The sequence below is a fragment of the Populus euphratica genome, unplaced genomic scaffold (assembly GCF_000495115.2).
Source record: "Populus euphratica unplaced genomic scaffold, PopEup_1.0 scaffold2.1, whole genome shotgun sequence".
NCBI lineage: Eukaryota > Viridiplantae > Streptophyta > Magnoliopsida > Malpighiales > Salicaceae > Populus > Populus euphratica.
Genome location: NW_011499846.1, coordinates 6,777,113 through 6,788,502, shown reverse-complemented (window position 1 = coordinate 6,788,502; position 11,390 = coordinate 6,777,113). Strand labels below are relative to the sequence as shown.

Sequence of the window (11,390 nt, the reverse complement as noted above, 5' to 3'; positions counted from 1 at the left end):
GGTGAGTGCCGTGTACCACTTGCATTGAGGACGTAGATGCCATTTCCTTGGCAGGCTAAAGAGTAGAGGAGAGCAATTTTTTTCTTTGTGGCTGTGTTTGTGCTTCGAAGCTGAGGAAAGACTACTTTTCTAGCGCAAGGATAGGCAGTGTTGAACTTGGAGAGGACAACGAAAAAAAAAAAAGTTAGGCAGGTACTACCTCGTTTTAGGGGTAAATTTTGAAAAAGAAATATTTAAAATTATTTTTTTAGATATATTTTTAAATTGTTTTGATATATTAATAAAAATAATTTTTTTAAAAAAAATTTAATATATTTCTAAATAAAAAATATTTTAAACCATAATTATTATTATAATTTTAAACATATCTGATTCAATGTCCGTTAGCATCTAACTCATTATTGATTGGGCTGGGCATGCAGCAACCCGGCCTTAGGAATTTAACTATCTAATTCAAAATGAATGTGCATAACTTTAGCATATTTTAAAAATAATAATAATTTAACTTCTTGTTATTTTTGCTTCAATTTGTTAAAAAAAAAAATACACTTGAAATTTTAGACTGGAGCAAGCCTTATCGTGATTCTTGAGACCATGGAGTGTAAGGCCCATGTGTATTGTAGAGATCCAACTCAGCTACTTTTATGGGGCTCACCAAATCCAAAATCTCACACGCAGCGAAGGCAGTAGGCTGGCTGCAGCCTGCAAACAAGAAATGCGGGGTTGTTGTCGGAAGAGAGCGAAATAATGCGCGCCTTTGCAGTCCCAATAGACTGCTGCTGCTGCTGCTGCATAATGCGCGCCTTTGCAGTCCCAATAGACTACTGCTGCTGCTGCTACTCCTCTTATCCTTGTCTCCTGCTCCCACCGTCTTTCACTAACACCAAGCTCTCTTCTTTCCCTCCTAAATTCGCTAGCCTTAGCTCACAAGCAACGCACCGCCTTCCATCCCAATTCATATCCACCAGGCTTCGTTGTTCAAATTCCGGGTCGTCCACATTTCTGGACGGGGATGATGATGATGGGTATTGTTCTTATGCTGGTGAGGAGGAGTCGGGTGATAGTGTAAGAGAGGATGGTGTTTTTATAGAGATAAAGAAGCTTCAAAAGAATTCGAGGAGAATTCGGTCCAAGATTTCCATAAATGCTAGCCTCGACACTGTGTGGAAGATTTTAACTGATTATGAGAAGTTGGCTGATTTCATTCCTGGTCTTGCTGTCAGCAAATTGATTGACAAGAAAGACAAATTCGCTCGTCTTTATCAGGTAAATTCAATTCATTCTTTCTTAATTTTCAGTTTCGCTATTAAACTGGAAGTAGATACTTTTATTTTTATTTTTTATGTTTGAATATACATCAGGATATATATTAGCAGCTTGCAGTTTCAAAAATGTAATCTGAACTGCAAGTTTATAATATATTTGAGGGTTTTGTTGAAGAGTTTTTATTTCGTAATCGAGTGTTGTTTTGGAACAAATATGTAGAGCTACAATAAATACATTCTTGAAAAGGATATTCTTGCCTGATGTAGTTTTACATTCTAGTCGTTGGAGTTTTTTATATTGAATTATTGATGATTGTAAAAAAGAAATGAAGGGAGTGGTGTGCATACAAGTGACGGAATGGAGATAAGAGAGAGTTGAGGGGGAAGGAGCAAGAAAAATATCTCAGGAGCCTAAACTTTGAAGCAAAGGCGGTTTACAGGAGATTAGACGGTTTAGTAACTGGGAACTTTTAGTAGATCTGTAATTAGCCAGAAGGAGAAGCTGTTTAGTTGTTGGTTTGTGATGAGAAAATTTAGAAAGAGTCTCATGTTCTAGAACAAGCCGAAATGGAGTTTTGAAGTCTTTTTTTAGTGGAAATGAGGTACCTTCTTCCATTAGGGAAGTCTTGAGTTTGAGAAATAATGTGTTGATAGGGTGAAATGTGTCATGGATTGCAAGTTTAGTGGAAATATGGGGCATTGAAAACACATGGTTGAAGTTTAGGCCTTAAGTAAGATCAAATAGAGTTTGAGCCTTCTTGACAAGTCATGATTTGAATCCCACTGAGTCAGTTCTCCCCAAGACACCAATAGACTGATATAGGATCTTTCCATAAATATCTCAACATTTATCGTCTGTCGCTTGTAATAAAAACATTGATTGACAAGTAGATATTTGATTAGTTAATGTTTGTTCTTCAAGTTATTAAAAACCTTGATTAACTTGTGATTTATCATAAACATAGGTGAGCATTGTGCCTTTCTGTTTCTCTCTCTCCACGCACATGCACACAATTGCACAAGAATGCACACACACGCAGGTGCACAGCAACACACAAACACACACGTGCTGCCTTTCTCTGTATTTTTATTCGACTGAAATCTAAACTTGCATCAAAGGTCATTGATAGAGTTTTTTCTACGACTTGAATTGAAAACCCCATTCTTAAATAAATTATGGTCACAAGTTTAGCTGAAACATTTTTTCTTGACCTTGTTAAATCATTGTATTCTAATTAACAGATTGGACAGCAAAACTTGGCATTTGGCCTAAAATTTAATGCAAAAGCAATTTTGGATTGTTATGAGAGAGATCTTCAGACTCTTGCTTCTGGGGAAAAGCGTGATATTGAATTTAAGATGACAGAAGGTGACTTTCAGTTTTTTGAAGGAAAGTGGTCGATTGAACAGGTACGAATTAGTTGTTTCTTGGTTGTTCAGCATCCCCATATTCACTGGCTATGACCTTGTATATTTGAGACTTCAATCAAGCTCTTTGGACCTTAATAGAAAGTCTATCCAAGTTAGCACAGTTTTTTCTAGGAGTGCAAACTTCATGCTTTCATTATTAAGCATGATATAGGATCTGGTTTCTTGCTTACTTTGGAAAGGTTACAGCTGACATGGCCGGCACCTGAAAGATTCAAGTTGTTCTGGTGTTCAAGAAAATTAGAATAGTACTTGATGTTATAAAAGTTCCTGGATGGTGTGAAATAATGGTAGTAACAAAGGTATCCTATAGTAAGCAGCTTGGAGAATTGAGTTTATCAGAACTCCAACCTGTAGAGACTGTCCCAAAACGATTGAACCAAGAATCTGGTAGCACGTTGAATCAATTTTTTTACTGGCTTATGATAGCATGTTGAGATGCTATGTACAAACTCCTGAGCAGTGAGCACAGCCATTGCACCAGGTGAAAAATCCACAGCCCAATGGCCAAAGGTCTTGCGTTAAGATTTGGCGTCTGATGTGTATGTCTAACTCCACTAGTGACTTCTCTCTTTTGGCTCTGCAGTTGATGACAACTAGGCATTCCAACCAGTGTATAAAGTTTTGACCGTGATGTTGTGTTTTAGATTAAGAGCAAACAATATTTACATCTGCAAGACATCTGATTTACATGAAACTATATAGATAAAATTTGGCATAAAAATGTTTCAAGTCACTTATAATCCTTTTAGATGCTGAACTCAATTGAAAATGCTTTCAATTCCTTAATTATTAAGAATCAGCAATTTTTGCTTCTTTTCCATCCAGCCTTATGGAGGCTATATCATCTGTCTCATCGTCAAAAGTTTGAGTTTTTTCTATCATTGTTTGTACATTGTGATTGACCCTCCTGGCACACTGGCAAGCCTCTTAGTTTCCGTTTCTGTGTTTGACCCAATAGTTGACTGCATGTAAATGATATGTACAATGAATGATTTTTTCGAGGAATTATTCGGTTTATCAAAAGCTGTATCGAGGAATTATTCGGTTTATCAAAAGCTGCACTCCTCACAAAAACATGGGACCTATGAATTATTTTCATAATGGGTCTCGAGTTTTTTTTTAGAGGACGGAGTACAGCTATTGGCGAACCTGATAATTTCTTCTTTCGTTTTATGACTTTCAGCGGTAAGTCTGTAGAGAATCTCTTGTTTTCTACTTTTCATTGCAAAAGCATATGATTCAAATATGATGGTTCATGCAGCTTGCTAAACCCAAAACTGAAGATTCCGTTGGTCAAGAGTATGAGACAACTCTTTCATATTTGGTGGATGTAAAGCCTAAGATGTGGTTGCCTGTTAACCTAATTGAAGGTAGAATCTGCAAGGAGATAAAAACAAATCTCACATGCATCCGAGAAGAAGCACAGAAAGTGATTGATGATGCTCAGCATGACCAATAGTGTTATTGGCACAACCAAATAATATCTGCCCAAGAGGGCCGTATATTTTGTCAACGATTTTGTATGGTGAATCGTTTTAGGACAAATAATAATCTTTTTTAGTGTACATTTGGCTCGAATGTCCACTTATGCCTTACAAAGAAAAGGAGAACGAAGGAAAATATAGGAGGAATTACATTCATGATTCATTCTTCTTTTCAAATGTCGAATATATAAAATCTACATATAGAGTTGTATGCACAGGTAGGATCTCCATTATCCGAAACCACGATTATTTGTCTAATGACTCATCCCATTGGTTTGTCAAGCAGTGATTGCATTTGCAGATATCTTCTCAGGAAGTTTGATTCGTATTATCTGGATCTTGCTCGCCAAGAAATCAGATCAAATGCGTTTAGTTTGGCAATAATGAGAAAAACTCCCTGTATTCTGCTATTCATGTGTCCACCGCTCCTTGTATTCTTCAGCTCTGCCAGGTGCATCAGCCTGTGGATATCCCAAACGCTCAAATTCTTAATCTAGCATCCCTTTAAACCGAAAAGAAAACTCCTTTGGGGAAACATTAAAGTGAATCTAGGGCTACGACTTTATTAAAAGTGTCTCACAGGCCGCAATCTATGGTGAATGAGCTGTTAAGTGCAAGGGAAAAAGGTAGGATAGAAATTAAAATGTCCCCGTGATTGGTCACAAATGGACTAATAATTGATCGCCAAGAGGAGAATATTTGAGTTTAACTCGACCAAGGAGACAAATCTACTCTAGTGATAAGGGACCATAAGGTTTGACCCATTTGGATGCAAGTGATATTCCCACAGCACCTGTTCTTGTTCAGCTGCATTTACATCCTGTCTCTCGGACCTTTAGCTAAAATTAATCCAAATGGGAGCAGCACTGACATCCTGGAGTTCGAGTTGGCAAGAAAGTTGGATTGTTAGGAATGGCTTAGATGCAGATTTGTGCTTTCAATCCCTTTCTATACCCACCAACATTTCAGCACATGACTTGTTAATCTCGAGCACTATGCCGCAACCTTAAATTATCACTAGTTTGGTAGGTATGACTTCATTGTTTTCATGTTCTGGCTTGTCAATTTCAAATTCATCTGGCTGAGTTAAATGGGACTGAGTTGAATCAGGGACTTTGATTGAATTCCACATCCATCCAGGGTATAGTTCTTACGACACACTTGGTGAACATTAAATTAATGAAATGTAGTTACAGATTCTGTGGTAGGAGCCAGAATAATTCATTTAAAATGAAACTCAAATATGAACCACCACTTCAACGAGCTCTTTCTTTTTCCAAAGCTGCTAACTAGGACTGCCACACCTACATTTGACTTGTACATGATTCTTAAGTAGGTCTGGGCTAATTCGTCATTCACGGCTGCTCCGGTACTCTATACAGCGACAGGAGGAGCTCGAGGGCACGCAAATAACTGGGAGAGCTAGCACCTGTGCGTGAGACTTCACACAGAAAAAAATGTTGGGCTCTCTATTGTCTACTGTGAAATTGTACCCGTGAGCCGAGAGTTCCTCTGAGTTATTACTTGTGGAGGAAAAGGAAAGTATCCTGTGTGCATTGCATATCTGAGTTCAGTCCATGTCTGAAAAATTGGTCCCTGTTTGGTGAGGCCGGTTATATCTACATACCTAGTTTAGAATTTTTTTCATGGAGGAGAAAATCACGTCATAGGCTAGTCAAGGCGGTGGTTGGCTGGTACGAGCTTGGATTAGTGCCTGGTACATGATTGGATAAGGGAGTGTGCCACGAGGTATGACTTTTATTGACCTTTCATGCGGCTGTAATTAGGTGTAGCAAAAAGATAATTATTACTGATAGAATATGTCCCGTTTTCTTCAATAATCTTCTGTGTAAAAAAGATGTGCGCTACAAGTTATCAAATAATAATTTATAAAATTAAACAAAGAGAAATGTGTCATGTAGCTGAAAAAATATATATAAGAGAGGAAAACGGGCTAGTTAATGGCTGAGTGACTCGAGCTGCTCGGGAAGTTGGTTCACTCAAATAAAAAACCTTATTAAAAATAAAATTATTTTTTTAACTATTTCTGGAAAATTGTTAAAGATCACAGACAATTTTTAATATCTAGGAGTTTAAGTTTTCAATTCGGTCTCAAAAAAGTGAAATCCCTTTCACCCCAAATGATTTATTTATGGAGTTTTTGGGCCGTAAATGTTTTTGTTTTTTTTGTTTTTTTGTGTAGAAGTTACAGGAGATTCAATCCAATGAATCTTGTTGCTGCAACGATTTATCTTAATTAGTCGTGGTGCACGCAAGCTGGTTTGGATATCCACGTTAATTTAAAAAAAAAAATCAATCCAATGAATCTTGTTGCTGCAACGACTTATCTTATTAAAAAGGATAAATAAAACCAATTTATATTTATTAAAAACTAAATAATTGTTTGTTGAGGAAACATGCTTCATAAGAACAGACGTTTTTTTATTTAAAAGGGTGCTTTTCAAAACAGCATTTAAAAAATCACGTGGTTGAAAAAAAAAATCTTCTTAATTGAAAAACAAAACCCTAGAATGACTGAAATCTCTGAGAAAACAAAAACCCACGATTTAAATATTACGTAAATGTAGACGCAGCAGTGTCCACTGTGGGTTCCAAATTTAACACTTTCACTGCAGCATCATTTAAAAAGAAAAAAGCAGCATCAAACAACATTATGATTCTTTTGGAAAATGAAATGCTACATTAATTAATTGCTCTTTTACGTGCCTGATGCTTCCGGGCCATTATCATTTGGCAGGATCAGCTGGCATGTGTGGCTGGAAAGCTTTGTTTTTATTTGTTTATTTATTATATTTTAATTTTGGTGGGTAGGGACTTGTTGGATTGAGCAAGGATACGATAAAGGAGAACATAATGGGTTTAAATATGATCGCAATTAATCATGATCTCTAAGCACGTAATTGTCAAAACCTATGACCATTTGGTAAGTGATAGTCATCCAAAACACCACTAGGGGGTTTGGAGAAAGATGGTTGATTTACTATAATAATAAGGAATGTTTCTTTCGTGAAAATTAGTTTGTTAAAAATTAATTTTTATAATTTTTATTTATTTATTATTAGAAATATAAAATATTTTTTCGTTAAAAAAATTAGTTTAGTTGTTTTTGGAAAATTTTCTTTTTTGTTGTAAAAAACTTTTTATTTATTATTAGAAATATAAAATATTTTTTTGTTAAAAAAATTAGTTTAGTTTTTGGAAAATTTTCTTTTTTATTGTAAAAAACTTTTCCTAAATTATAAAATTTTTAAAAATATCATGTTATTTGCTGATTATATAAAATTTGATTTTTAAATTTTTAATTGCTATATATTTTGTTTTGAATTTTTTAAAAAAAATTTATCTCTTAGAATTATATATTTTGTTTTGAATTTTTTTTTAAAATTTTATCTCTTAGAATTTGATCTTTATTTTTATGATTATTATTTTATTATTATTTTTTTAATTAAAATTTTTTATCTACCAGATTTGATCATCATTATTTTTACTTTTATTTATTTTAATTGAAATAATTTATAAAATTATAATTATTATTTTTTAATCTTACCATCTTTCAACTTTTTTATTTATTAAATTTAATTTTTATTATTTTAATTTTAATTTTTATTCAATATTTTAATTTATAAAATTTATTTTTTATTATTTTAATAAATTTAAAAAAATATTAATAATTGATTTTTCATAATACAGCTAAATACTAAAAAATATTTTTAATATATTATTTATAATACTATTATACATAAAAAAAATTACTTTTCATCATGAATTTAATAAAAAAATGTTTTTTAAATAAAAACTACTTTTTACCAAATAAATAATTATAAAAAATACTTTAAACGTACACCTTTTTGTGATTATCATCGACACGCGTCTCGTTGCCGCTGCTCTGCCCGGTGTAAAGACTCGAGGTTTTTTATATTGCAGGAGAGAAGGAGTGTCTTGTTCGAGCGTGGGTGGTTCGGAAGGATGTGGAGAATCAAAAGAGACCAGATGGGCTTTTTATATATTTATTTGTTTTTCTACTTTCTTTCTTCTTAATGGAGGTTCCTGACTAGGGTTTTTGTTTTCATTAGGAGATTTTGTAGGATTAACTCGTGGGTGAGATCCCCCAAAACAATATATAATTACGAAGGTGGGTTAGACTTTGATTAGAGATGCCCACTTCAACCCCTCGTCTTCTTCTTCTTCTTTTTTTAATAAGAAATGTCATTGTTTATTGACGGATTTCATCACTCTTCTTGCGCGCACAGATCTTAAAAACACACAGGAGGAGAGAGAGAAGAATAATTAAATCTTGATGGTCGTGTATATTCAAAAAAAGGAGTGATTAATTAGGGCGTTGAGAGGAGAACAACCGAGAGTAGAAGGTAGCCGGCCTCTCGTTTTCTATCGTTGGGTGGATTTGGTCAAGTCAACAATATGGAGTGGGTGTTCATGGAATTGCCAGGGAGTGGGGTTGCCATCCTGTGCATGCTACTAGTTAGGCACTGACTACACGAACATACATTCATATATGAAAAATACTAATAGAAGTTGTTTTTTTTAAAAAAAAATCCAAGACAGTAAAATAATTAAAAAAATTAATAAAAAATCATTGATTTTTAAATATTAAATAATAAAATTAAAAAAACATAAGTTTTAACATAAAAAAAGCAAACTCGAGCAATCATCCTAAATCTAAGCTAATCTTTAAAATTCACGACCTATAAAATCTTAGACTTTTAATAAAAATATTTAATTTCCAACTAATTTAGTATTTAATTTTAAAAAAAAATCAAAGTAAAAAAATAACAATAAAAATAATGATGATTAACTTTTAATGATGAAATTGTAAAAAAAACAACTTATTTTTTTAAAATAAAATAAATAACAATAAAAAAATAAGAACCATATTTGCAAGATGAAAAATTGAAAGGGAATGAAATCCAAAAGTAATTATAGTTTTATAAATTATTTTAGATAAAATAAATAATAAGTAGGAGTGAGAATAGAAACCAAATACGGAGAAATAGTAAGTTAAAGAGTTGTTTTGAAATTTTGTAAATGCAACATAGAATTTGAGGCAAAAAAAGAAAAGAAAAGTTGTTTACATCAAACCAAAAGATATTGGCCATGCGCACCACCTCACAGGTAGGATGGAAAGGTAATTCAAATGCTATTGCAAGGGAAAGAGTTTAGTCACCAAATAACAATGCATGCGCCACTTATTTGCAAATATGTGTAATTTTTTTTTTTTAAATATTAAATAATAAAATTAAAAATACATAAGTTTTAACAAAGAAAAAAAAAATTCGAGCAATCATTCTAAATCTAAGCTAATCTTTAAAATTCACGACTTATAAAATCTTAGACTTTTAATAAAAATATTTAATTTTCAACTAATTTAGTATCGAATAATAAAATAAAAAATAATAATTTAAAAAAAAATCAAAGTAAAAAAAATAACAATAAAAAAAATGATGATTAACTTTTATGAAAAAAAATTTAAAATGATGAAATTGTAAAAAAACAACTTAATTTTTTTAAAATAACAATAAAAAAATAAAAACCATATTTGCAAGATGAAAAATTGAAAGGGAATGAAATCCAAAAATAATTATAGTTTTATAAATTATTTCAGATAAAATAAATAATAAGCATGAGTGAGAATAGAAACCAAATATGGAGGAATAGTAAATTAAAGAGTTGTTTTAAAGTTTTGTAAATGCAACATAGAATTTGAGGCAAAAAAAAGAAAAAAAAAAGTTGTTGACATCAAACCAAAAATATTAGTTATGCGTACCACCTCACAGATAGGATGGCAAGGCAATTCAAATGCTATTGCAAGGGAAAGAGTTTAGTCACCAACTAACAATGCATGCGTCACTTATTTGCAAGTATGTGTATTTTTTTTTTAATAATATTTAATTAAATATAAAAAAAATTATGAATCAACTTGATATCAGCCAAAAAACCATAATAAAAAGATAAAATAATCCCCTCAACAATAATTTAGATTGTTGACACCAAACTAGAAAGATGTTGGCCATGCACATCGCTTTATAGAGAGAATACTGGGATAATTCAAATGTTATTATAAAAGGAAGAGTTTAGTCACCGAACAACTATGCAAGCGTCGTCCACACGTGAGTGTGCACAAATTTTTTTTAATAATATTTAATTAAATATAAAAATATTTATGAGTGAATTTGATATCAATTAAAAAATTATATTGAAAATACAAAATAATCCTCTCAATAATAGTAATCTAATATATTTTTCTTTTTCTCTCAAGGGTCATTAAATAATTTCATCGTGTTAAAAAATTTAAAAAGATTAAAATACCCTGGATATCAATTTTATTTTATTTTAGGGGCAGCCAAATAATTCTAATGTGAAAAAGAGAGAGGCTAAAATAGTATTATACCTTTTATAATTTGAAAATAACAATCGAATCATGGTTAAAACATTGTTTTGCTTTCAATGTTTAATTCAAATGTTTTAACACTGAAGGGCAAATTCACCGATGTCCCGTTACGGTGAATAGTATTATGTTGCGAGAAGGAGAGAAAGAGAAGAGAGAGAGAGAGATAGAGAGAGAGAGAGAGACTAACTTAGTCAGAAAGTAGCGATAAGAGCAAAATCAAATTAGCCTCTCTGGCAAGGTATAAAGATTGCACTTACTATTAATATTCACACTATCAATTTGCCGCTGGAAATCCAAACCAAAAGCAAATTGCTATAACAAAACTAAACACTGAAAGAATTTTTCAACGATGGAAATTCATCCGTCGAGTATAAGTGTAGCTTTCCATCGCTTGCAAGGACTTATCTCACAAATGACAAATTTGTTCAGTCAACAGTTGGCAGCGAATTAATTGAACAAAATCGTATATTTATTGGAAGATCAATCTCGATGTGGTTCTTGTCTCTCTTAGCAAATCCCAATGAGAGCTGTTCACTTGAAAATTCTTCTGAAGGCTGTTTGTTTGTGCCTCTGTGGGGCAATAACTTCTATTTAAAATGTGCCTCTGTGGGGCAATAACTTCTATTTTTTTTAAAAAAACAATTGCAGAGACAAACTTTCATCTCATTTTAAATGGATAAATTTGAGGACCCAGTTGACTTTCTTAGTTTTTTAATTAAAAAGAATCAAATAAATAGTATGTATTTGCTTAGAAGTGTATTCGTAATTTTTTTAAAAAATTTT

The 11,390-nt window shown here is 32.4% G+C and overlaps 1 protein-coding gene across 1 annotated transcript; it reads left to right on the top strand.

The window, feature by feature from the left end:
* Positions 1 to 724: 724 nt before the first annotated feature.
* On the top strand, positions 725 to 4,343 carry LOC105136359 (uncharacterized). The gene is made up of 4 exons (XM_011041672.1): positions 725 to 793; positions 836 to 1,266; positions 2,508 to 2,675; positions 3,958 to 4,343. The coding sequence occupies exons 1-4, from the start codon at positions 748 to 750 to the stop codon at positions 4,153 to 4,155; spliced, it is 843 nt and encodes a 280-aa protein (XP_011039974.1). The 5' UTR covers positions 725 to 747; the 3' UTR covers positions 4,156 to 4,343.
* The last annotated feature ends 7,047 nt before the right edge of the window (positions 4,344 to 11,390 follow it).